Raw genomic sequence first — 27936 nt, 5'->3', positions numbered from 1 at the left:
CGCGCTGAGAAGGGGGAGGAGGGGAGGGGGAGGAGGGGGGGGGGGGGGGGGGGGGGGGAGGGGGGGGGGAAAGGGCAGAGGGGAGGGGGGGGCGAGGAGGAGGAGGAGGGGAGCCAGTGAACTAGGCGGTCAGGCCTGCCAGGCGGCGTACAATAGCGCGGCTGTGGGCGGGGGAGGCGGCTACCCCGCGGCTGCAGCCGGAGCCGAAGGTGGCGGCTGCACAGTAGACGCCCCCTCACGGCTTCCCCCACACGCTCCCGCCCCCTCGCTCGCCCATCGCGCCTCCCTCACAGGCTCTGCAGTCCTCCCCCACAGACGCTTTCCCCCTCGGACTCTCATTCCCTTTTCCACGGAGCCCCGCGCTCTCGTGAGCCCCTTCGAAGAACCTGGTCTCCGCATCCATTTCCCACCTCCTGCCTCAGAGGCCATCCGAGCCCTTAGCACCTCGCCCTTCAGCGCCCCCGTTGCCTCGCTCCCTCCCGCCCCCATCATCCCTTCCCTCGCAGTTCCCCGGTCCTGAGGGGATCCCCGGCACGGGCGGCGCGGCGGCAGCAGGAGGGAGAAAGTGAAGCGGTAGCTCGCGCACACTCGCGCTCTCACTCCCGGCTAGGCGGCACCCACCACCGGGAGGAGGAGCAGGAGGAGCCGAGAGGAGCTGAGCGAGCGCGGAAGGTGAGAGCGGGCCTCCCGCCCGGTAGCCCTCGCGTCCCGGGCTGCCAGGGCTGGGGCGCGGGGGGGGGGGGGACTGGTGGAGTGGGGGTCTGGGCCCGTTTATCTCGCGTTGCGGGGCCGGGCGTCTAGGCGGGCGGAGGCGCCAGGTAAGGTGAGGCGGGCGTCGCCCCGCGAGGCCCGCTCCCGTCGGGCCAACAAAGGCCCCCTGTGCGCGCACCGGCGGGGTCGCGGGTCTCAGACGCCGGGCGATTCGAGAGACCTGGGAGAGGGAAGGGGCGGGGCACGGCCAGGCCAGGCTGGACCCGGGAGGCCATACGAGTACCGGTCCGGGACCGAGTCCGTCCCGAACTTCGCAGTCCTGCAGCGCTCACCCTGTCCCGCTACGAGGAGGCACAGCAAAGCGGCGCCCAGTTCCTTCCGCATGGAATAAATGACCCCTTCCAGGTTTGGGCAGTCACCTTTAGGGTTCTACTCCCTGAAAAATAAGGGCTGGTAGGACTTGACTTACGCAGCCCCTCCCCCACCCCAGAATATTCTGTAACTTGGGAAGTGAAAAACAACCGGGGAAGGAGATTTATAGTTATTTTATGTTCATTATTCCATTTGAAAAGACATGGTTGTTGTAGCCTTCGCTATCCTTTTTCAGCAGTACACATTACTGGCAGTGTTTTTGAAGAATACTTGAGAAGTAGTGGGTGTTGGCGTTGTAAGCAACGTCCTTGGTTTTTAAACCCCTTGGATAATTGCTCTACTCTTACAAAAACTGTGAACAGTGAAGGGAAGGGTTAGTTCCGTGGTTACTAATAAAAATTCAGATTCATTAGTCTTGACTTTAAGAATTGTTCCTGAGAAAAATCTTTAATTTTGCCTCCTACATTTTTGGGTTCTCTTTCAACTCTGTCAGGAGAAAGTGGGAATTATCAGTACAGATATACCTTATCTCTCTTACCTTGTGGCTTCATCTACTTCTTGTGTGACCTTGAGCAGGTCACTTCCAGCCTTAAAAGCTCCAGAAGTTTGGTTTTATGCCCCAAAACGGGCAAGTAGCAAGCACCGACTCAGCTTTCAGGAGTTCGCTGAAGAATTCCCACACTGTGAAGTCTTTGCTGGCCTCCATCCTGTCTTTCCTCTCAGGCAGAACTGACTTCTTCCCACTGGCCTGGTGGGATTTCTACCACAGCACTTATAACATTTTGGTTCCTATTTGGAAAATTCTAAATCAGGTGCGTATAAAAACCCCCCACCTCAACTAGAAACTATGCCTTTCAAAAAGGGTTTTGGGAACATTGACTCTGAAAACATCCCATACTTTCCCGGAAGCTTATCCATACTCTTAACTACATGAGCTCATGGGTCTACCTTGGTAAATTTGCTTGTTCAGTCAATTCGTTTATCCAACATTACTGGAGTTTGGAGAGCTACTATGTTTCAGGCCTCTTGCTAAGGCTGTGGGGATTCAGTCTATTAAGATATTCCCTGTCTTCAAAGAGCTCAAAGTCTAATGGGTGAGGTAGACAAGTAAACAATGAAGGTCTGCCCTAATCTCTGGGGGACTCCAGTTGTACAGGTAGTAGTGTGCAATAATTGAGGCTGCTGGACCTGTTTTACGAGTCTTCTCTTGGCCAAAGTGAGTCCTGCAGGGAAGGTGACCTGCCTCATCCATAAGAGGGCATTTGGTAAAAAGCTTGTTCAGTTCAATTCAATATACATTTACTAAGCACATGTTTTGAGTCCCTGTGCTAGGTTTGAAGGAAACAGTGCCTCAAAGGAAGGTACTGTGCATCCAGAAAGATTTCTGTAAAACAAAACCTTACCACATCAGCGCCCCCTACCCCTGACCCTTCATATTCTGAAGATAAATTTCAGACTAATGGAATAAGAAACTCTCAGGGATCAGACCACTGCCTGCCTTTGCAGCCTCACTTTCTGTGGCTCCCCTGCCACTCTCATCTTCGCTTTTGCATGTTCTGTTTTCTTCCTGGAATGCTTCCCTTCCACCCCTTACCTGCCTGTGGAGATGTCCTTGTTGGGCCTCTGGGATGCAGTCCCTTAGTCTCTCCTTTTCCTGCATAGAATGAGTTGCTCTTCCATCCTCTGGCTCATGTACATACCACTCTTATGGCCTTCTGTAGCACTCTATTGCAATTACTTGAGTTTGTGCCTGTCTTCTTTTGGTAGCCTGTGAATTTCTTTTCTTTAATAAGCTCTTTAAATGATTCTGATGCTTGCTAAAGTTTGAGAACCACTAGGTTAAAAGATCTGCTCTTAATAAAAACCAGCACCCTGCCAGCTCCTGCTGTCCTGTTTTTCTTCCGTAGCACTTACTGCATGACATCCCATCCCATCCCATCCCACCCCACCCCACCCCACCCCACCCCACCCCACCCCACCCCACCCCACCCCATCCCACCCCATCCCATCCCATCCCATCCCATCCCATCCCATCCCATCCCATCCCATGCCTCTCTTGCCAATAGAATGAAAGCTTCCTGAGACTGGGAAGTTTTGTCAGTTTGGTCATTGCTTTAATCTTAGTGCCTAGAATAGTGACTGCATATAGCAGGCACTCAAGTATTTGTTGAATGAATAATGTAAGATGATTTAATCCTATGTATTGCCAGCTGCTACATTGGGGTTTTACTCAAGAACCGTTCTCAGAATGAATAGGAATCATGGTCCAATATGCAAATCCAAGGGGATCCTAACATTTTTGGGGGATTCATTTTAGGTTGAGCTTTTCCCTTTATGTGTCTCCAACCAAAGCCTGCAAGAATTTTTAGCCTAGTCTTTTGTTCGTTTGTTTTAACCACCACCTGAAAACTGCTGTTGCAATTTTCCAAGCCAGGATTGTTTCCTTGGAATTTGCAAGTTAGTTTTGCAAGTCTAAATAAGCACTCTTAACTTTTGAGTCTTTTAACTTAAAACTGTCTCTTCCTGGTTTCCTGTGGTTTTTGTTTTTCTCTAGTGATACTTAAAGCTATGTAGGGCCTGTTTGACTCCACACAAAGGTTTCTCTTCCTTGTGAAGCTCTTAAAATGCTTTGTTTCTTTCACTTTCTTATTAGCCCTAAGATACCATGCCCAGTTTTCTCCTTTCCTAGCTTCTTTCTGGGAGAGTGGTTTCATTTATTCATCTGTTTACTATAAAATTATGAATCCTTCTCCACCATGTGCCAGACCCTGTGCTGGGCAGGATGTTCAGCTGTATACAAGAGTGCAGCCCAAGTCTTTAAGGAGCTAGAGATAATATGACATGATAAGTGCTGAAATGAGATGAAATGGATGAAAAAAGGTGGTATATGATCATAAAGCGGGGAGAAAGCTGCCTTTCTATTTGTTTCCCTCAGTTTAGGAATAATTTGTCAAACAAGCATCATTTTGACAGGCAGACTTTTAAAAAATTTTAAGAGGTCATGGGCTTTGTTGGGGAAAACTAAAACAAAAATCAAGGTAGAATCAGCAGTTGCCAATTTGAGACATTAATTCTGTTGTTGCTGGTTTTAATGAATTTTCTGATTCCTCTCCATGTTATTTTTCGAAATAATAACCAGAAAGTGGGAGAAAAATATTCCTTTTTGGCATAGTAAAGAGACAAGTTTAAGGTTATCAAAAGAATACATCTGACTACAGTTTATTATTTTTGAAAAGCTATAAACAATATGCATCTAAAAACAGGCTTTTGACTTTATGATAAAGAAATGATAAATGTTTGAAGTGATGAATACGCTAATTATCCTGATTTGATTATTACACATTATATACATATCAAAATATCACTATCCTGTAAATATGTACAATTATTACATATCAACTAAAAATAAAAGGAAAAATGCATTGATTCAAAATTAATAGTCAGTATATTCAAACTTGAAAATAAAAAATTTAAAAACATTCTCTCACACCAGTATTTGCTCCTTCTGGGTCTTTTTCTATACTCATTATTTAAAAAAAAAAGTCTCTTCACAGATGTTTTAATTTCTAAGGGGTAATGTTGTAATTTGTAGTGGGGGAAAATGAAACCCTGGAAAAGTTAGGAGACCTTCTTTAGTGTCTATGTTACTGCGTGACCTTGTAGAAGTAATTTTTATCTCTGTGTTTTGTCCCAACTGTAAAACGGGGATAGTAATAGTTGCTACGACTAGTGAACAGGATCATGAAGCAGTTAAAAAATGACTATAAAGGAATCTTTGAACAATATAATTTGCTTGTTAGTTGTTAGGTGGTGGTAAGCTTACTAAAAATGGCTTACATTATTGAATACCTGCTCTGTACCAGGCCTTACGTGAGATGTTTAACATGTTCTTTTTAACCCTCAGAATAACCTTATGAGACGATTGCTGGTATCTCTGTGTCACAGGTGAGGAAGCCTGAGAGTCATACTAGTAAAGGGAGCTTATTTAAGGTTTTGCTGCAAGTAAGTGGCAGACCGACAATTCTAGTCCATGTACACCTGACTCCAGCAGCTATGTGCTATTTTCAGTACACAGGTTGCTTTTAATTTTTCTGCACAGAGGATATAGGAATGTTTTGCAAGTAAATATATTGCAGTGAGAGTTAAAGTTTCCATTTGGTATGTTTTTTTTGTGTGTGTATTAGAAGGCTTGGTGAAGACAGATTTACATTCATTTACATTTATCATTCATAAGGAAAAATCTTTCCTGGATGTTATTTTGTTCAATCTTCATAACAGCCCTATGAGATAGGTATTCCCATTTTGTGAGTTAGGAGGCTGAGGATCGTATTAATAGAAGTCTTGGCTTGCTCAGAGGCACATCATTAACAAATGCCTGAATATTGATTTTAAACCACATTTTAAAATTCTAAGTGTAGTACTTTGCTGCTATAACATATTGCCTTTTAAACTCTATCAGATAAACTAAATTTTGGGGCACTAGACAAATTCTTTTAAATTGGTTCCTAATCTCTTTAGCTTCTTCTCTCTAAGAAAACCCTGACTGAAGTCCACAGTTTGAACTAGAAAGGATAAAATTTTTGATAAAACCCTGTGTCAGATGGTCATGATGTTGCAGACTTAGAAGATAATACTTCTTTACTGAAGCTGCCAGCTCAGGCTTTATCCAGTATTTGGAATCACTTGTGCCTGAATATTTCCCTGTGCCATTGTAAATTTATTAACTTAATGTACTACATTTTTCTACCCTTTTTGTAAGCCTTTTCTTTCATGAATATCTTCCTCTTCTCTCCCATTCTTTTAGTTTTTGAGATGGGGAAAATCATGTATGTGCTAGGCTTCTCCAGATTATCCCTTCTTGAGGAATAGCGTAGTAGTAAGTCTAGAAAGAACCAGAGGTTCATTCATCCCTCATGAGTTTGTGTGGTATTGATTGACTGTAGAATTCATCTAATTCTTAGTTATAATTAGTCTATTATGTCTTGGCTTTTGTTCCTGGAGTCAGGGTTAGGTAGTTTGCATGCAGGATTGGGAAATCCATTCTTGTTTATGGGCTGCTTTCTTTTATTACTTTTCTACTTCCAGCCTTCTCCAATATCCCTTTCAGACTGTAAGTACTAACTGAGGCTGGCAAGAGCATTTTCTTCTTTATAGAATCTGCCTTTTGAATCTTTTGGGTTGGCAAATGACAATGACAGTATATGCATGGCTTCCACCCTCATCTGCCTGCCTATATCTTTAAGGTCCAGCTTTCCTTATTTCCTCCTGGATTCCCACAAAGCTAAGATTGATATCTTCCTCAGTCTTATGGAACCCTTGTTCTCATAGTACTTTGTGTATTACTGCGCTTTCCAAGGGAGGGTATAAGGAAGAGCACAAAATTTGAAGTTAGACAAAGAGCTACTTGGACACTTATTTAAATCTCTATTTGTTCATTTGGAAGAAATAATACCTAACTTACAGAATTCTTGTGAAGATTAATAATATATGTAAAAGTGAATTGTAAGATACTGAGCTATATGGATGTTAGGTAGAGTAGTTTGTAATTTTATGACTATGATTGTGTGTAGCAGTGGTTTTAATTTTGGCTATGCACTTGAATTACTTGTGAAGATGTAAAAGAGTTGCCTTGGCATCTCTGTTTTGAAAGGTTTATAGGTGATTCTGATATGCAAAGTTGAGAAGCACTGCCTTATATTAACAATATTTTGCGTAAATGTCTTATGTATGTATTATATGAAAAGTAATATTTTTATTGCCATTTAAAGTTCATTCATTTGCTAAATACATATTATGCATCAGGCATTGTCATAGGTTCTGAATAAACAGATGAATCATAGCCTCTACCCTTGGGTTTATAGTTTCCGGGAGAAACAGACATGTGCATAGACAATTACACTACATTGAGACAAAAAATGACAAAAATACGGAGATAAGTGCAAGTGCCATGTGAACACAGAGGAAGGGCATCTGCTGTACTTGAAATGGGAGTGGCCTGGCAAGCATTCTTAAAGGAGGTGACATCTAAGATGGGTTCTGAAAAATGAGCAGGGGTTAACGAAGCACAGTCAGGGAGGGGTGAGAAGAAAGGGGAGATGATGGACCCTCTTGAAAGAGAGAGCAATATGTGAGCAGAAGATTTGAGAGCCTGTTTGGGGAGCCCTGTGTAGTTTAGTATGCTTAGAAGACAGGGTGTAAGGTGGGGAGGCGTGAGAGCAGAGAGGAGGCAGGGCCCAGATGATGAAGGGCCTTTTGTATAATGTACAAAATACTTTTACTGATGTTATCTGACTTTATTCTTTGGACAATCCCCTGGGTTAGCTACGACAGGTGTTGTTTTATATTCATTTGATAGAAGAAAACACAAAGAGGTTAATTGACTTGCTGAGGCTATACAGCACAGCTAAGATCTGAAGCCAGGTTCTTTTGATTGTTCAGTTCATCGTGCTTTTTCTATTACACCATAGCCGTCTTAGACCTTTGCAGTGTAGTAGGGATCTGGTAAGCTCTGTGGATATATACACAACAATTTGGAAGCTGTAATGTGCTACACTGATGTTGGCTAATTCATTTTACAGATGAGGAAATTTAGGAGCAGAGACATCAAGCTGTCATTTGAAGACTTTTTTTTTTTTTTTTTGAGACAGAGTCTTGCTCTGTCACCCAGGCTGGAGTGCAGTGGTGCAATCTCGGTTCACCGCAAGCTCCGCCTCCCGGGTTCATGCCATTCTCCTGCCTCAGCCTCCCAAGTAGCTGGGACTACAGGCGTGTGCCACCAAACTCAGCTAATTTTTTGTATTTTTAGTAGAGATGGGGTTTCACCGTGTTAGCCAGGATGGTCTCGATCTCCCGACCTCGTGATCTGCCCGCCTCTGCCTCCCAAACTTCTGGGATTACAGGCGTGAGCCACCTCGCCCGGCCTTGAAGACATTTTTAAAAATTATCACTGTGTAACCACAGCAAGTCACTTAAACGTACTGAGACTCAGTTTTCCTTAGCTCTCATATAGATGTGTTGAATTTGATGCCAACTTCTTTGCTCGAATATTTTGACAGTGATTCTTAACCTTCTCACCTACTCCCTGCCCTCACCCTTTCTCTAATACACCAGGACGTAGTCCATCAGTAACAGTATTTCACTATGGAAATAGTTCCCAATGGGCTGGAGGAACAAAATTTAAATTTCCAGTTTTGGAGATGGGTGAAGAGGGACTTAGTATAGTTGGAGGGGCTCTTGGTTCTCCAATTACCTGTTGGAGAATTACTATTAATATTTTATTTGTTTATTTATTTATTTTTGAGACAGGATCTTGCTCTATCGTCCAGGTTGGAGTACAGTAGCTCCATCATAGCTCACTGCAGCCCTGCCCTCCCAGGCTCAAGTATTCCTCTCACTTTAGTCTCCAAGTAGCTGGGACCACAGGGGCATGCTACCAAGCCCAGCTAATTTTTGTATTTTTTGTAGAGACAGGGTTTTGCCATGTTGCCCAGGCTGGGCTCAAGTGAACTGCCCGCCTCAGCCTCCCAACGTGCTGGAATTACAGGCAAGAGCCACTTTGCCCGGCCCAAGAATTACTATTTTATAACATTCCCTCCCACTTATTTTCTCATATGGAATTATCTCACCAGTCCAGAGTCTGAAATTTTTTTGGTATCCAGGATAGATTTTGCTTAATTTAATAAATTACATATGTAATTTGTAAAGTAACTTAAAAAAAAAAAAAAAGAACCAGGTGAGCAAAATGAGAAAGCCCATCATGATAGACTTGAAAAGTCCAAGTTTCCTGGACTTTCTAGAGATTATATATAAGATTATATATATAATTTTTGTGCTTTACTGTTTTCAAAACCCTTTTATATGGAGTCTCATTTAACTTAATTCTGTTCTTAAGGCATCATATTTTTATAAATGAACAGAAGTTAAGTGGCATGATTATGTAGCTGGGAAGTTGCAAACTGGAATCTTTAATTCATATTTTCTGTCTCCAAATCTGGTCACCTGCTCCTGATCTTTTGGGTGCTGCCCTGACCAGTGGCACTTTTTAAAAAATTCTAGCTTCCCAGGAGAATGGTAAAATATATTTATAGTTCTCTCTAACTCTTTCAAAAAATCGTTTTTTCCCTATCCATTGCTACTTGCCGAATAATTGACTTAGTTCACTATGTGGTAAAGGTTCCAGGACAGTTAGGAATGGCTGCTGAGTATATTCTTCACACACACACACACACACACACACACACTCTCTTTCACATATGTACCAATTCAATACAGCTGGTCCCTGACTTACAGTGGTTCAACTTAACGATTTTTCGACTTTATGATGGTGTAAAAGCAATATGCATTCAGTAGAAACCATACTTGCAATACCCATCCAATCACTTTAAGTGCAGTGTTTAATAAATTACATGAGATATTCGTCACTTTATTATAAAATAGGCTCTGTGTTAGGTGATTTTGCATAACTGTAGGTGAACGTAAGTGTTCTGAGTATGTTTAAGGTTGGGTAGGCTAAGCTATGATGTTTGGTATGTTAGGTGTATTAAATGCATTTTTGACTTAAAAGTATTTCAGTGTAAGTTGGGTTTATCAGGTCGTAACCTAATCATAAGGAGCATCTATACAACTCTATAGTGCTTCTATTTATTCCTTAATTAGACTGCACTTATTTATTGATTTCTTCCTGTGTGCCAAGCATTGTACTTAGTACTAAGGATACAATCATAAATAATACAGGCATGGTCCTTGTCCTTGCTCCTACAAAGATTACATTCCAGAGGGTAATACAGAGAAAAGTAAGTAGATATACAAGTGGACAGTTGCAGGTTTTGATAAGTCCTACAAAAGAGATAAAGGACTAATGTAGAGAATTTTTGAGTGATAAGGGAAAGACCTCATTGAGGAAATGATGCTTTTAAACTGAGATGTGCATGATAAATAGATTTTAGTCATGCAGAACATTGAGGGCAAAAAGCATGTCTGGCAGAGGGAACATTTGAAATGCACAAAGGCCCTGAGAGTAGGTAAAAGTTTAGAGATGTGCTGCTCAATATGGTAGCTACTTAGCCAGTGTGGCTGTTGAGCACACTGACCGATTCACATAGAGATGCGCTATAAGTGTAAATAAAATACATACCAGAGTTTGAAGACAATACTGAAAAAATAATGTAAAATAACTCATTAACTTTTTATATTGGTTATATGTTGAATTGTTAATATTTTGAATATATTGGGTTAAAATGTATTTTAAAATTAATTTCACCTTTTTACAAACTTTAAAATATGGCTACTAGAAAATTTGAGATTACATATATGGCTTGTTTTTAAGGCTAACCTTATCTTTCAGTTGGATAATGCTGATTTACCTCAACATAGAGGAACTAAAAAAAGACCATTATGGCTGTTGTATAGGAAGCAAGAGTAAATGGTATGAGATGAAGTTGGAGTGGTAGGAAGAGACCTTTCAAAATGCTACCCTGTGTAATATCCTAGTTAATCCGAAGGGACTGAGAGGGGATTATCAAGTCTGATTTTATAGATGGAGACAGTAATTGCCAAAGTCTCTCTTCTCCTCTCTAGAGTGCTAGAATGAAGAGATGAACAAGCACTTTTAGCACAGTATCTTGGGAGTAGAATGCTGTATTTCATTGTCAGCTAAAACAACCAAGTAAATAAATATTGATGAAGAATAAATTGATTAATACAAGTTTCCAAGTGGTCTTGAGACTGCTTCTGGGTATCTGTGGTAAGTGGACCCTCTCAAAGACTGAATTTTTCATAAAAATTTTCCTATAGGCTGACTCTTCTTGAAACTGTTTCATTTTATACTATATTTCTTTAATTTTATGTATGTTAAAAAAAATTTTTAAAATAAAACATTGGCAGGGGAGTATGTGCAGTCAACACCCATATACCCATTATTTAGATTCTGTGGTATTTTGCTGTGTTTGCTTTATTGCATGTCTATATATCCTTTGATCCATTCATTAACCTGTCTTATTTTGAAGCATTTCAAAATAAGTTGCAGGTATCAGTACACCCTTAAACACTTTAGCATTCATATCATTATTTGCTTGCATGGAACTATACTTTTAATTGATACTCTGTGGCATTATTTGATGAATATCTGTCTAGCCTGCTAGACCCTAAGCTCCAGAGAATCATTTCTCTTTAAGGCTTGGCACCTTCAAGAGAATGAGTTTTAACATAGTACCCTTTTTCCTAAAAGCGCCCCCCCCACCCCCCCGCCCACTTTTTTTTTTTTTCTCACTGTTGTATCCCCAGTGCCTAACCTATAGTAGGCACTCAATAAATATTTCTTGATTGAGTGGGTGAAAGTGGAGCCAGCATTCAAACTGTTGTCCACATGACTTCTTTTTTTTTTTTTTTTTGAGGCACATGACTTTTTTTTTTTTTTTTTTTTTTTTTAAGATGGAGTGTCGCTCTGTTGGCCAGGCTGGAGTGGAGTGGCACCATCTCGGCTCACTGCAACCTCCTCCTTCCAGATTCAAGTAATTCTCCTGCCTCAGCCTCCCAAGTAGCTGGGATTATAGGTGCAAGGCACCATGCCTGGCTAATTTTTGTGTTTTTAGTAGAGAGAGAGTTTCACCATGTTGGCCAGGCTGGTCTCAGACTCCTGACCTCAAGTGATCTGCCAGCCTTGATCTCCCAAAGTGCTGGGATTACATGTGTGAGCCACTGTGCCTGGCCCACATGACTTCTTTACTAAGAACTGTTACTTGATTTTCTCAAGTTCAAAGAACATAAAAAAAAGAAATCCTTTCAATGTCTGGTATTAGGAGAAGAGAGAAGAAACCTTACTGTGCTAAACGTGTAGCTGCCCAGTGCAAATGCCTCTGACCTGAGTAAAAGTTGAAAGTATGTCCTGATGCTATCTAAGGATATGGAAATTTTTTTTTTTTTTTTTGAGACGGAGTCTCGCTCTTTTGCCTGGGCTAGAGTGCAGTGGCGCAATCTCGGCTCACTGCAAGCTCCGCCTCCCGGGTTCACGCCATTCTCCTGCCTCAGCCTCCCCAGTAGCTGGGACTACAGGCGCCTGCCACCACGCCTGGCTAATTTTTTTTTTTTTTGTATTTTTGGGAGAGATGGGGTTTCGCTGTGTTAGCCAGGATGGTCTCGATCTCCTGACCTCGTGATCCACCTGCTTCGGCCTCCCAAAGTGCTGGGATTACAGGCATGAGCCACAGCGTCCGGCGATAGGATGTGGAAAATTCTTAAACCCGATCAGCAGCTACTTTGCTACTCTGGATCTTTCTTCATTTCCTTTAAGCTGAGTAATTGCATGTTACTGAAAAATGGCATTGGACTGAGACCCTTGAAGGCCTATTTGCCTTCCAGTGGGTCAACTCTTTTTAATATTATCCAAGGCAATGTTTCAAAATTCACAGTTTTCTTTTAGATTAGTATGGGTTTCTTTAAAGTGCCACACAATTCTAATAAAGCTTAACATGAATAATGTGACTAACTTTGTTCCATTAAAAATAACAGGGCTTTGTTTCATAAACTTTTGTAATACTATTAATCAATTTAAAATTTAGTTATGATGCCATCCTGACAAATAACCCTTTTTTGTTTCCTTTTTTGGTATATGTAAACATACATAAACATACATGTAGTTGTAATCATAATGTAGACCTAAGTTTGTTTGCCCTTTTTTCTTGACTTATACACATTTCCACTACTCTTTAGTCTTCATTGTAAAATTTAAGATAATATTCCATAATTTACCTGAAATTATTGTGTCAGTCAATGTTCTACTGGAGAAACAGAACCAGTAGAATAATTCTTTCTTAGAGAAACTTCAGTTTTGCTCTTAAAGCCTTTCAACTGATTAGATGAAGTCCACCCAGATTATGGAGGATAATATTCTTTACTTAACATCAACTGATTGTAGATGTTAACCACATCTGCAAAATACCTTCCCAGCAACATCTACATTAATGTTTAATTGAATAATTGGGGACTGTAGCCTAGCCAAGTTGACACATAAAACTATCAGGTGTAGGTTTTTAGGTTTTTTTCTTTTCCTATTATAAATTATGCTGTAATTTTACCCATAACACTGCATATAGCTTTCTCCTTTCAAAGATTATTTCTTTAGAATAAATTTCTATAGGTGGGATTACTGGATCAAGGGGTAGAAGACCTAATGGGCTCTTGACAGGATTTGACATTTGCAAACTGAAAAAACCATTACAGCCTTTCTTTTGATGATTTCTTCAGGAATTGGCCTATTCAACTGACTCATTTACCTTTTCCACAAGCCTAGTTTTCTGCCTGTGTTTTCTATCTCTGGAAATAATTGCATGCTTTTCTTCAGGATTGTCTTCAGTTTTACTCTTATTTTCCTTCTGCCACTTTTTTTCTGCCCTTTACCTCTCTCTGCCCCCACCCTCCAGACTTTGCCTCATATATCACAGATGAAATAGAAGCTTCATATTCCTACTTAGAATTTACTTGGATTTGTACCCATTCCTTCCTTTGCCCCTTCTTTTACAATGAAAGAAGTGATTCTGTTTTCTTGCCTCATCTCTTCTTCGCTTGCTCCTCCACGTGTTTTTAGATTGTTTCCCATGGTCCCATCTTAGAAACCTCACTTTATGGCATCTTTCAATTTTGCCTTCTACTGAGTTATCCTAAGCAGCATTCAAACATTCTACTTAAAGGAAAATAATTTTCCTTTTCTTCACCAAAAAAAAAGTGCTCTGAGATCCCATGTCAGCTTCTAGATAAACCCTATCTCAGCTTTCCTTCAAAGCTAGTCTTTCTTAAATAGCTATTTACAACTTTTGCTTCGAGTACCTTACCTCCTATTTATTCTGCAGCCTACTCCCCTCCTGTCTCCACAACCTCATCATAACTGCTCTTGCTAAGGCCATTAATGATGTTCATGGTGCCAAACTTACTTTTTTTTTTTTTAAAAAGCAAACAACCTCATAGCCACAGATGTACCCAATAATCCTGTACCTCAATGGCTGGCTGGCTGGCTGAGTCCCTCCTTCCCTTCCTCCCTTCCTCCCTTCCTTCTTTTTTTTCTTTCCTTCTTTCTTTTTCTCTCTCCCTTTTTCCTTTTCATCTTTTTTTTTTTTTTCTATTCTACAGAGTTTGAGAAAGTCTGTCTTGCCTCAGGGCCTTCACACCTGTTCTTTACCCCTGGTTTGCTGTTCACAATTCTGGCTTCTCCTTCTCATTCGGTAAACAAATATTCATTATCTACTGTAAACCAGGACCTTTCTAATCTAAAGAAGAGCTCCTCTGTTTTCCTCTTACAGCACTTTGTTATTTTCTGTAATGGCATTTATAATGATTTGTGATTCTGTATTTATTTGACTCTTGGTTATGTCTAGACTTTCAGCTCCATGGAGTCAAGGGTCATGTCTTTTGGTCACCATTGTACCTCATCACTTAGTACAGTGCTTGGAACACAGTGAGGCGTGTAAATATTTGCAGAATGAATAAGCTCATGCTTTCATTCTAAAGGATTATCAAGCCTTGTTAGTTTTATCTCTGAAGTTTTTTTACCTGTTTATTTTTATTTCTCTATCCTTTCTGTTCTGATTTTGACTGTAATCATCTCTTCCCTTGACTTTTAGTAACCTATTAACTAGTGTCCTGGCAACCAGTCTTTCTGCCCTCTTATTTATTCATATTCTGCCTGGAGTAATTTTTCTGATCCTGTCACTGTTCTTCCCAAAAGCCATCAGTGTGTCTCCATTGTTTATAGGATACTATGTAAATTAGTTATTCAGGGAATTTAATAATTTGACTTCACCTACCTCTTCAGCATCATCTCTTCTAACCCTACTCTATCTCTCTAAATAGATAGTTTCAGTTTCATTCCATTTCATATCATATTACCCTGTTCCCTCAGCCTGGAATTCTGTTTTCCTCTATGCTTTTAAAACTCTTTATTCCTCAAGATGCAACTTGGATGCCAGTTCTTCCATGTAGGCTTCCCCAGTTTTCATCCTCCCATTCATGATTTTAAGTTCCTAGAGGGTAGTACTTTGTTTTGTTCTTTGCTGTATCTTCAGTATCTTGATCAGTGCCTGGCATGTAGTAGGCTCTTAATAAATATTTGTTGAAAGATTGAATAAAATAATTTACTTTTGCACTCCCTCGACATATATTCATCAAACTTTCTTGAATTTTCATAGTACTCTCTCCATCCTTTGCACTACAATTAGTATTGAAGTTCATTTGTTATCTATAGGGACTTATAAAATTAGCCCCCACTCAAACATCCCTCCCTGCTCACCAGTAAGGTCTGTACATTCACCCCTCTTTGTCAGTAAGTGCTTTTCTAATGGTAGGATTATTAACATTGAACAATATAATGCAAATGGATTCTAAAATGAATATTGAAAAAATTTAGGAAGCTGAAATAAGGCAACATTGGATAATGGCCTGAATCACACACACAAAAATCACCGACAAATGAGGATTAGGTAAACTTAGACCAATTTAAAATTGAAGGGAAAATTAACGTGGGTAATGACATAACAGGACATTCGGAGGACAATGATTTGAGTAACAAAGGATTAAAAGAGACTCTTGGGAAAAATTGATAAAGCTCTTGAATGTTTTTATAAAATTGATCCTCTTATCAGTATGTTTTGAAAGCCAAATGTGAAGTGACAGATGTTCTTTGTTCTAAGAATTAACTTTGTGGGCAATATAACAAGTTTTATTAAATTAGGAATTATAAACATTTTAAAATGTTTGTCTTGATAAATTAAAGGCCCTATCAACATTTTGAAAAAATTTACTAAGAAATTTTGGTCCCTTGTCAGTTAACTTTAAGTGGTATTTTTGGATAGTAGTTATCCTTACATAACAAGAATCCCCTCTATATATGCTCATTCCTCCATTAGATTTAGTTCCCTGAGATTGGGATTGTGTTTTTTAAATTATATTCCTATGATGGCTACCTCAGAGTCTGGTACATCAGAGATGCCTAATAAATGCATAGAGATAAGAAGTGAATAATAATTGAAGGGACTTGGTAAAGGTTCTTGAAAGGTCCTGTCTGGTACAGAGCTTATACAGCAGGTGTATGGTAGCATTTGACTGTCATGCTTTGTTAAGACCAAACGGAAAACCTCTCTTATTCTTCCTTTTGCCAGCTCCTGCCTAGTGTGTATTTTAATATTCAGAATCTGTTCTTTGCCTCAGTAGCTGTTATTCTCATTGTAATTCTTCCTGGAGATTGAGATGGAAATGAGAAAGGCTTTGGGCTGCTGACTGGGTGTCCACATTCATGAGAACTTAGAAATGAAGAGGGACCGAATGCCATGCCTGACCTAGACAGCTTCAGGTCAGCCAATCATTGCTTTCCTGCCTCTCTCTTTGTTCTCTGTGCCTCTAGCCTCCTATCTGCTGGAGGTTTGTGCTACAGCTGTTTATACCAATTAATGTAATGCTAATGCGCCCCTTAATGAAGCCATGGAAGCACACGGTCCCAGCCAGTGGATAAGAACTGCAGAGCCGCAGCCTTCAAAGCACCTTTTTACTAACAATTGGACCAGGCACCTGAATATCTTTTCACATTGTTTTTGAAACCATGGAAACAGAAGTTGAACACGACCTTAGTTTTGGAAGTCTAACAGCTCACTTTATAGAATAAGGAAAAACAACGACAGAGATGATGAAGTTCACACCCAATTAATAATTCCAAACCTCACATTTCAACAAGGCTGTAACATGTAAATATAATTTTCTCCTCTCTGTGTATTGTGTAGCTGTTAAAAACCTCTGCTGCTGACCTAACATTGAATCCTGTGGCCCTGCCATTTCCTGACTGTGATCTGGCCGGTGTAGTTTTAGTTAACCTCTTAGTTTTGGTTTCCTTATACTTAAAATGGTACTAATAATAGTACCTGCTTTGACCGGGTGCGATAGTTCATGCCTGTAATTCCAGCACTTTGGGAGGCCGAGGCAGGCGGATCACAAGGTCAGGAGATTGAGACCATTCTGGCTAACACGGAGAAACCCTGTCTGTACTAAAAATACAAAAAATTAGCCGGGCGTGGTGGCGCGCACCTGTAGTCCCAGCTAGCTACTCGAGAGGCTGGGGCAGAAGAATGGCATGAACCCGGGAGGTGGAGCTTGCAGTGAGCTGAGATTACGCCACTGCACCCCAGTCTGGGTGGCAGTGCGAGACTCCGTCTCAAAAAATAATAATAATAATAATAATAGTACCTGCATCATATGTTTGTTATTAGGATTACATGAGGTAGTAGTTGTAAAGCACTTAGCAAATTTTGGCACATAAGAAGTCCTTAGCAAATGTCGGCTATCATTATCATTACAGGATAGAGAAGCTAAAATGATTTTAAATGACTTGTGCTTTAATTTATAGCCCTGCCCTCAAAACCTTTGTTCCTAATTCTTCAGTTAGAATGTAAGCCTTGTGAAAAACAAAGACCTTCTCCGCTTACTTCTCTGTTGTCCTCAGCACCTAGACCAATTTTTAGCACATAGTAGATACCTAATAAATATCTGGTGAATTAATGAATTCTAGGGACATTTTCTCTGAATAACATCTAGGTTTAGATACTTCAATTACTTGAATCTTTTTTTTTCCTTTACTGTTGTTTATATGAATTTGCACTTAAAAATAGTTTTTATGTTGTGTCTTTGATCTTTTTGGGTATCCTTGTTTCCTTCTACATTGTAAGGCTCCAAGAGTGGGGGAGTGTGATCTCTACTATGGGAATCTCCCTATAGCTTCTAGTATGGTATTTTTTTTTAATACAGTTATTAGTGCTTAGTAATTACTGACAACTGACTGTAAAATTCACTTGTATTCAACATTAATTTTTTGAGCAAAAACTAGTATGTGCGGTGGTATCATTTCCAACTCTTAAGAAGTTGTGGATTTGTAGGTGCAGGTGCAGTCTTTGGTGGCAAGAGACACCTTATTACTATTGTAAACGTTGATCTTTGTACTTGAAATAGCCCTCTCCTTCCTGTCCTTTTCTACCAGATGACATACCCCTCATTCTTCAGAGCTCAGTCTCCTGTCAAGTCTTTCTTCCTTTATGTAAGTCTTTCTTCCTCTTTATGTAAATCTCTTCATGGAGGTAGTGGATAACTTTTGCAAATGGGGTGATTTTGAGGGAGGACATTCCACACTGATAGAAGAGCTGATGCAAAGACATGGTAGGAAAGAGCCAGGTGTCATGGGAATATGATAGTAAATATATGCTATCTTATTTGTCATGGCTCTTATTAATAGGGGCAAAAAAGAGAGTCCATTCTAGCAAGTTTAAGCAAAAAAGATTTATTAAAGGATATCAGAGATATTTAGGAATCTTTGGAAGAATTGAAGAAATGGACCCAGGCTGGGCTTCCAGGAACAAACTCCCCAAACTACATTAAATAACTGAGTCCCCAAGGATGCTACTCTTTGCCAGAATCAGGAACCTGTTGCTACAGTTGCTAGATAGAGAACTATGCTGCCTCTGCTGCAGTTTGTTCCAGCAAAAGGGATGTCCTTTGCCAGTCTCTCCCATCATCCACTTTAGTTTCAATCAGTATCTAGTCTGAGAGCATCTGAATGGTGGAACCTAAATCACATTTAGAAGGAAATCTGAGAAGTAATGTTTTTTTTTTTTTCAACCTCTGTAGTGCCTACTAAGCTAGAAAGGGGTTGGAATAGGTGTTGAGCAAAGCAGTGTATCCATTGTGCCCTAGAGAATATTCAGGTGGCTGTACCCTCTTCTAGTACCAAATTGTGTATCATTTGGAATTCTGTAAACAGAAATTCTGACTCAAATTTGGCTTAAATCATGTTGAAGTTTTTATCATACTTGTGTTACCTTTATCCACAAGCTGGCTTCCATCATGGTAGTAAATTGGCTGACAAGACCAGCTGGGGAGATAAGCTTCTTTATTCGCCAGTGGATGAGAGAGACAGAGAGAGGGAGAGAGAGGAAGGGAGAGAGACTGACTGACTTTATTTCAGAAAATGGACAAAAATTTCTTCTCTTCAGTGAAATTGAACCAGTAGAGATCACCTGCCCACCCCTGAACTACAAGAGTTTCTAGGGACATGCCAGGTGCTGATTGAGTAAACCTAAATCTGATTCAAGAACTAATCACTGGCAAGGAGAATGGGATTACCATGTTTGGTTTGGATGTACAATCAGGTCCTACTCTTGGAGCTAGGAATGGGGTCAGCTTTCTCTGAGAACAGTGCTTCTCAAAGTGTTATGTTCTGGGAACTTGCTAAAAATGCAAATTCTGGAGCCACATCTCAGACTTATGAATCAAAAACTCTGGGTGTGTGGCCCAGGAATCTGTGTTTTAACAGGCCCGCCAGATGATTTTGATTTCATGCTAAAATTTGAGAACTGCCTTAGAAACTGTTTGATGAGGGATGAATACCTGATTAAAAAAAAAGTCTGGGCTCTGTTAGGAAGGGAGAAGAAGGGAATGGATGCTGGGTAGGCAGCCAACAGCATCCATTTCAAAACTGGAAAGATGGATAGGGACCAGTTCATGAGGAATCTTGAATGTCTAGCTCACAAGGTGGTGGTTGTTGTGAGATATAAAACCAGATAATGTGTGTCTGAGGGACTTGTACAATGAAGGAGATAGGTTATAATAGGGATAGAGTATACTGAACTTGGAGCCAGAGTTTGGATTCTCATCCTGGTCTTTTTACCTCATTGAGCTTCGGGCTCCCCTTCTATAAAATAGGGAATATAACCACTGGGGTGTTGAGACAATTAAATGGACAAATAAATGTGGAAGTGCCTAGTTCATAATTTAGCATATTAATAGATAAAGATCTACAGAATATGAATGATGATACTTGGCTAAGGTAGTATGAATTTTATTTATTTATTTATTTATTTTTCGAGACAAGGTCTCGCTCTGTCACCTAGGCTGGAGTACAGTGGCCTGGTCATAGCTCACTGCAGCTTCAACCTCCTACCTCAGCCTGCCACATAGCTGGGACTACAGGCACGTGCCACCATACCCAGTTAATTTTTTTGTATTTTTTTGTAGAGATGGGGTTTCGCCATATTGCCAGGCTGGTCTTGAAGTCCTGAGTTCAAGCAATCCTCCTGCCTCAGCCTCCCAAAGTGCTAAGATTACAGGTGTGAGCCACCGCACCCAGCCTGGTGTTGGATCTTTGATCGTATTCAGATCAGCTCTGGTTTAACTGCATGAACATGAGTTCTGCCTCTGCAGTCTTACCCTGGGGCATTATATGAATTATTTACTTTGGCTGTTACAGGGATAGTGCAGTTCCTTTTGCTCTTATAACTAATATGTATTCAGCTTGCTGTGACCATACATACTTTATATTCTTCCCTGGCACTATAATTCATTCCTTTTTATTTTCTCCTGTGAGGTAATTAAAATTTGTAATACCATGCCCTTTTCCCCCTTGTTTTTTTTTTTTCGTTTGTTTTTTCTAAAAAATATGTCTCACATTTTCTAAATATAGAATACTTACGAGTTCATGTTGTTTCAGTGGGAAAGGTGTTTAGAATCGGTTTGGACTTGCTCCTTTGCTTTATATATAAAGAAACTAGGACAGACAGGGAAATAATTTTTCCAAAAAAAAATTTTTTTTTTGAGACTGAGTTTTGCTCTTTTCGCCCAGGCTGGAGTGCAATGGCGCGATCTCGGCTCACTGAAACCTCCGCTGCCTGAGTTCAAGCGATTCTTCTGCCTCAGCCTCCCGAGTAGCTGGGACTATAGGCGTGCACCATACACCTGGCTAATTTTTGTGTTTTTAGTAGAGACGGGGTTTTGCCATATTGGCCAGGCTGATCTTGAACTCTTGACCTCAGGCGATCTGCTTGCTTCGGCCTCCTGAAGTGCTGGGATTACAGGCATGAGACACTGCACCTGGCCTCCAAAATCTTATATATCCCACTTCTTCCTTCTTCCTATTTCTTGGCATGGATGAATTTACATCTGGGGCTTTCATTTTTTTGTTTTGTAATACTAGTAAAAAGTCATTTGTAGATTGTTTAGATCTGATGGGATTTAGTTAATGTCATAAGCCTGATTTGCTGTAAGTGAGGCAGGGCTGATGTGCCAACCTAGGAAGAGAGAAAGCTAGTGAATAGAAGTGTTAGGAATCCAGCAGAGGAAAAAGGGCCCTACCATGAACACACTGTTTATTCCTACTTGGCATGTTATTAGATGTGCCAGCACTGTTATTAGGTGGCTTATGGCTTTTTATTTCTTTAGGGTGTTTGAGGAAGGTAAATACGAATTTGAATGGGTAATTTCTACTCTTTGGTGCTGAGCATTTTCCACCTTTGTCTATACTGTAAATAACCAGTCTTTTTTTTTCTTTTAGAAAGTTACTGCTTGAGTGGCAAGGAAATTAGAGAAACTGCTTCTCATACACTAGTTGGGTTGCTGGCTGAAGGGGACCCTAGGAGATGTCTAATTCAACACCTTTATTTTATGGATGAGAAACAGAAGCCAAGAGAAGAAAAGCAGCTCATTCACTATTACATAATATAAGTTAGTTACGGAGTCAAGACCACACCTCAGCACTTCTGACTCCCTATTAAGTATATTTTCACTACACCTCAATGCAAGGCAAGTGTAAGAGGAATTGTGGGGTAGTGTAAAGAGTGCAGATTTGAGGGCATGAGATCAGGGTACAAACTGTGGCTCTGCTACTTACTGACCTGTTTCTCAGAAAGTAATATCACTTCCTTAAGCACCAGTTTCCTATTTGCAAAATGAAATTATGTTGATACTCTGCCTCACAGCGTTATCATTAGAATGAAATGTGAGATGCAGGGGAAAAAATGAAATGAAGACTATAAAGTGGATGTGGCCAATTTACTTACGAATTTTAGCTCCATCACTTATTAACTGTGTGATTTTGGGCAAGTCACTTAATTTCTGTGAACATAGTTTTTTCTTTGTAAAATTGAGACAATAATAGCTCTCTTACAGGATTGTTTTGAGGACATTAATATATATAAATATAGGGGAAAAGAAATATTTTTCCCATTGCTGTGTTCATGGCTGAGGCTCCTGTAACAAAAGACGTTAACGAGAGAAAAGCATACAGATATATTTAATACAAGTTTTACATGACATGGGAGCCTTCATAAGGACATGAAGATGCAAAGAAACAGGCAAACTTGTGTATTTTTATGTTTAGATTTGATGGAAGAAGTGGGTAGTCTTGGAGAAATATGATTGGACAAAGGCGGTATGATGTAATGGTAATAAATAGGATCAGGGTTGGAGGGAACTTAGCAAGGCCGGTTTGTTCAGATTTTTCTGTATGTCCCTGTGTCTTCAGAGAAAAATGAGCCTTTCCTCTGGGAATAAGGAGGGACCTCTTGAATGAGGATCTGATGACCTGCTTCAGGGGAGAAGGGTGAGGGGAAGCTGAGAGTGAGAGTACTTTCTTGCGTCTGCTGTTTTCTAATATGCTAAGATGTCATATTTTGGGGTAGCATGTCTTGAACCCCATTATAAAGCATTCAAAGTGGTGGCTGGAACGTAATAGGTAGTCAGTAAATGTTTGAGATATTCTCAGAAGACTTAGTTCTGTCTTCTCAAACGGTTTCCCTAAAGTCTTAAAATAAATACATCAGAACTTCTTGTTCTGTGGTTTTAAAGTGTTTTGTGGCGTTTGATTCCAGAGGCTATAGGTGGTGTAAGGTATGAGCTTTGCTGTTAGTCAGATTTCCATTCTAAACTCCTGTGGCACATAGGCAAGCTCTTCTGCCCAGAGAAGGGCCTCTAGAGATGGCAGGTTTTGTGGTAAATGGATTGAAAAAGAGGAGGAGGAAACTTGGTAACTGGGAAACTTGGGTCACTTCTGCAGGCAGTTGCAGCCCACTGAATAGCAGTATGTCAGGACCTTAGTGGTGAAACCATTTTTCATTGTGATCTCTGTCTCCGTTATTCTAAGTGTCTCAAAAACTGGAACCATGTCTAAGTCCTCTGCTGCTTCAACACCTGACCTACAGTAGATATGCCAATATATTTTTTTGAAATAATATCTATCTAAAGTGGAGAACTTCTGTGGCCCATAGAGTTCCATAAATCCCTAATGGCTCCTAATTCTTCACCCCAGCTTCCCCTTCAGAGATATTTGTATTTAACAAGGATTTTCTAGTCTTTAATCATAAGGATTTGCAGGATTTCAGGTCTTGGGTTTTTTAGGCCTTGCTCTGCTGCCTACTTCCCTTTGCAAATATGATCAGGCCAGACAGTTATTTCCTTCATCCCTGGTCATTGTGTGGTACCTGCCAGGTTCTTTCGGGTTTTTAATGCTGGGGTGGGGTTTGTGGTTTTAATGCACAAGAGTTGGGGAACATGAAACCCACATGATCAGGCAAACATCATTCTCTCAGTGGGTCCAGGGTTGTGAGAAAACATAATGCTGGGATGTTCTTTCTTCCCAACTCTACCCCTAGAATTGATACTTTTATGTAAGCCATTAATTCAGTAAATACCTTCTGATCATATATACTGTGGATCAGACATTTTGCTGGGTGCTTTAAATAATTATCTTTCCAAATACTCACAAGTTAGTACTTTGAGTTAGACTGAGGGTATTGCCTTCAATTTCGCAGAAAAGGAGTCTGAAGTTTAGATGAAAGGAAATGACTTGCCTTATCTAGTAAAGGGCGGACCCAGGATTTGAAACCAAGTCTTCATGACTAAAAGATAATCATTGATTGTCATGCTTGTCTATGCTATCAGAATAGGAGCTCCTTGAAGATGCATGTCTGATTGAATTTTTGCTCCCTGTTCTCAGCACAGGGGCTAAAACAGAATTTTTAAAAAATTGAATATGTAATACATTGGAAAGTCTTAGATAGAACAGGGCAATTGGGGTGAGGGTATTGAGAAACTGTTTCCTAGTCCACATTATTTCCCTGGAGAAGCTCCAGTCCTTAAGGTGATTTTTTTTTTTTTTTAACCTACGGGATTGAAAAGGAAAGCATTATTCATTCCAGCAACCCATAAGGAAAACTAACACAAACATTGTAATGCTTTAAAGATCGTCGTGTCTCATTGGGAAAATAACACCTCCTTCACTGTGTTATTTTGAGGAAAAGTGAGATGATAAAAGAGTCTGCCTGAACTCTAACGTTTTATGTTAAGTTGTTTTCATGCCTGGCTTTACCTGCCCTATCCCCTTTCTGGGCTTCAGTTTCTCTATGTGTACAGTGAGATGTTGAACTGAATGGTCTTGCTGCTCTTCCTTCCTTCATTAACATGAGAACAGATAGTTGATGCCTCTGATGTTCATATTGTTCCCATTGCCCATTTCTCTTTAAGCCCACTGCCTAGTTTCCTTTAAAGTCGTTGCCTTCTTTAGTTTTCTTTTTAAGCTGTTTCTGTGTGAGCTAGTGTTCCCTTTTGAGGTTGAATTGAATTGTGTAAGGCCTCAGGAAGTGGTGGAAGCACCTTCCTCAAACCTGGTTGCACCAAAGGCCCATCAAGTCAAGTCTTGTCCCCAAAGAGGAAGAGAAAGCCTGGGGTTCTTAGCCCAGGCTAAGATTGAAGGAGTTTCTCTTTTGAGCTTTCTGGGTTAATTTCAAAACTTACAAGAGGGACATTTTCTTTTAAATTTCAAACACTCACTCTGTATATCATTAATATTCCTTAGCCATTTTTGTATAATATCATTCTTTAATTTCTATCCACCTTAAATCTGTGCCTTGGGTCAGACAAAATGAATTCAACCTTTCCTCCACATGACAATTCTTTATAATCACAATAGTGATTTTATTACTGTTCTTCTCCAGCTAAATAGTTTGAAGAGTTTCTCAAATGACCACCTCTTTTTGCCTATTATACCACTTTTCTTTCCACAAAAAACTTCCCATGGGTAGTCCCTTCCTCATGCTAATCTTACTTCTGGTTCTGTATAACCTATCACTTCTTTGTAAGTTTTCACACTATTGCTGAAATAAGCCAAACATTCTTTCTCATGTTCCCTTAACTTGTGTCTCATAGCTTTTTGTTTGTTTAACATGTTTTCCTTTGCTTGCTGTACTTACACTCAACAACCTTCAAGACCCAGTTCAAGTATCTTTGTCTCTGATACCTTCTCTGACATTGTCCTCCTGTGCCAGGCAGAATTAGTATTTCTTCCTTCAGTGTTTATGTGTTACTCTGTTGTAATGGCTATGACATTATTTATTGTATTATACTTGTTCATATTGTGTTACATTTTGTGTTGTACTGTATTGTAATTAATGTAATTTGTGTATTCTACCTCTCCTTAAACACTTCTTCAAAACAGCCCTTCCAAGGTTAGAAATACGTAGCAAATACCAGGTGGTCAATAAAAGAGGAAAGTACCATGCATTGAGTACCTTACTGCTGTGCAAGTTGCCTAATAAATATTCCCAGTCCTCACAACAGGTCTCTGACATATTTTCCCATTTTTTCCCATAGGAGTCTCCCATTTTACATATAAGGTAATTGAGGCCCAGAGAGATTAAATGATTAATTTCTGATCTCACAGCTGGTAACTCAGAGAATTGGGATTCAAACCCAAGTTTGCTGACTCCAAAGCTTGAGTTGTATTTGGAACTATTCTTCTGACTCCTAATTCAGTATTCTTTCTGTGCACATCAAAAACACACAAATTGAGTATGTAGATGTGTTTAATGCAGTGATGGACAAGAGTTCAAATGGGAGTATGGTGGAATGGGGAGCAAATAGCTGTGGTATTCTCATGTGTATTAAGAAATAGCCCTAGAGTTATTAATGCCTTAATTGCAACTGTAGGCAATTCTGTAATTTGGCATTTTAAAATGAATCTATTTTGGCTGGGCACGGTGGCTCACTCCTGTAATCCCAGCACTTTGGGAGGCTGAGGTGGGTGGATCACCTGAGATCAGGAGTTCGAGACCAGTCCAGCCAACATGGTGAAACCCCCGTCTCTACTAAAAATACAAAAATTAGCTGGGCGTGGTGGTGGGCGCCTGTAATTCCAGCTACTTGGGAGGCTGAGGCAGGAGAATCGCTTGAACCCGGGAGATGGAGGTTGCAGTGAGCCGAGATCGTGCCACTGCACTCCAGCCTGGGCGCGAGACTTCCCCAGAAAAAAAAAAAAAAGAATCTGTTTCATCTGGTTAGCAGATATAACAACACCTACCTTTGGACATGTTGTGTTCTAAAAAGGGATGAAAAGCTGCTTCTCTCACACTACCACGGGCAAGATAGATGAGCTCAGCTTTGACTTGAAACAGTGTTAGTGCTTATGAAATCTTTCGCCTCCAAGTTTTGTCCTATTTTTGTTAGGTGCTGGTAACCTACCTTTCAGAGCTATAGAATCAGACAGTGGGAATAATGGGATTCTTATCCCAACTATTTGAACAGGTTCTCACCAGGGAGAGCCCAAACACAAAGGACCTTTTTGGAGTTGGTAAAGAAGGCCAAAATGTAGACCCCGGGAAACACCTCTGCCTCCTTGTTTTGTGGCATAGGCTGCTGATTCATCCTATGTTCTTTTAAGTTGGCTAATAGTGGATGTGTTATAGAAAGGTAACAAAAATAGGATCTATCTCTTCTTATCTCTGTGTGGTTTTGGGTAAATGATTTATACTCCCTATGTCTTTATGTGTTTTAATCCAGTGATTCTTTCCAGGTGAAGGGATCCTGTTGTACAGGGACCACACATCTTTGCTGCTCAGGGACTATGCAAGGCTCTAGATTACAGCTTCTTTTGCTCTCCTTTTTTTTTTTCTTTTTGTCACAGCTCCCCTATTCACTATTATTCTAAACAGTTTTTGAAATCTCTTACCGTCTGATGTCCTCTCACCTATTGTCTTTATTGTTGAGGTTCATACCTCTTTTATAGCTTTACCATCATTTTAGAGTGATTTTGGGAGGGAACATAAGTAAATGTGTTTTCAATCTGCCAATTTTAACTAGAAACAAACTTCAAAGGAAGTTAAACAAATAGAAAACTGAAGTTGCATTTATATCTAGAGTTATAAAAACTTTACCATGAAAGTACATGAGAGGATAGACCTTTCAATGAGATGTTCTGGATTCAAAAGCTCCATCATCTACTAACTATATGACCTTGGGTCTGAACTTTCTTTTTTTTTTTTTTTTTTGAGACAAGGTCTCGCTCTTTCACTCAGGCTGCAATGCAGTGGCATGATCTTGGCTCACTGCAACCTCCGTCTCCTGGGTTCAAGCGGTTCTCATGGCTCAGCCTCCTAAGTAGCTGGGATTACAAGCCTGCACCACCACGCCTGGCTGATTTTTGTATTTTTAGTAGATTCGGGGTTTCGCCATGTTGGCCAGGCTGGTCTCGAACTCCTGGCCTCAGGTGATCCACCCACCTCGGCCTCCCAAAGTGCTGGGATTACAGCCACCATGCCCAGCCTGGGTCTGAGCTTCTTAATAAAGGATAGGCCAGGACAGCCTAGCATAGAGACAGTGAGTCAAACATTTTAATATCATGAACAACAAATATTATATTTATTATCTGCTACAGGCTAGTGCTAGACCCTCGAGATACAAAGATGACTAAGATTCACTTCCTTTCTTGGAGAAGCTCGCAGACTAGTGGCAAAGAAAGAGAAAATAATACTTTAGGAACTGTTGATTGAGCATGTACTATGAACTGTGATAAGTACTGGAGATATAAAGATGAATGAGACAGTTTCAACCCTTAATGTGCTTATTATATCGTGGGGGTGGGGTGATGAGAAGGAGCCCCGTAAATCAATAACTAATACAATAGACAAGGGAGAATAGGGCATTTACGATAAAGAAGAGAGAAGTGGTATCTGTAAGTTGAAGAAGATACCACTTCAGGATTGCACTACATGATCTTTAAGCTCTCTCGGC

General features: G+C 40.3%; 2 protein-coding genes across 5 annotated transcripts in view; one reads left to right on the top strand and one right to left on the bottom strand.

Annotated features, from left to right (window-relative positions):
- Nucleotides 1-418: 418 nt before the first annotated feature.
- Nucleotides 419-1789, bottom strand: LOC116476164 (cuticle collagen 2-like). The gene is made up of 2 exons (XM_032165882.1): nt 1727-1789; nt 419-931 (listed from the first exon to the last, which is right to left on the bottom strand). Exons 1-2 carry the CDS (start codon nt 1787-1789, stop codon nt 419-421), a joined length of 576 nt encoding a protein of 191 aa, XP_032021773.1.
- PAK1 (p21 (RAC1) activated kinase 1) overlaps nt 544-27936 on the top strand; it is a 158345-nt gene continuing 130952 nt past the window's right edge. The window contains exon 1 of one of the 4 annotated variants that reach the window (XM_032166993.2): nt 544-672. The gene's annotated coding sequence lies outside the window, so the exon portion shown is untranslated. Of the gene's footprint in view, nt 673-988; nt 1117-27936 lie in introns of those variants that run through there. The other 3 variants (XM_032166994.2, XM_058424475.1, XM_058424476.1) reach the window with 3 other exon arrangements.

This window comes from Hylobates moloch, unplaced genomic scaffold (assembly GCF_009828535.3).
Source record: "Hylobates moloch isolate HMO894 unplaced genomic scaffold, HMol_V3 SCAFFOLD_11, whole genome shotgun sequence".
NCBI classification, from domain to species: Eukaryota; Metazoa; Chordata; class Mammalia; order Primates; family Hylobatidae; genus Hylobates; species Hylobates moloch.
The sequence above is the reverse complement of the archived record's forward strand: the minus strand, read 5'-3'. Positions and strand labels throughout refer to the sequence as shown.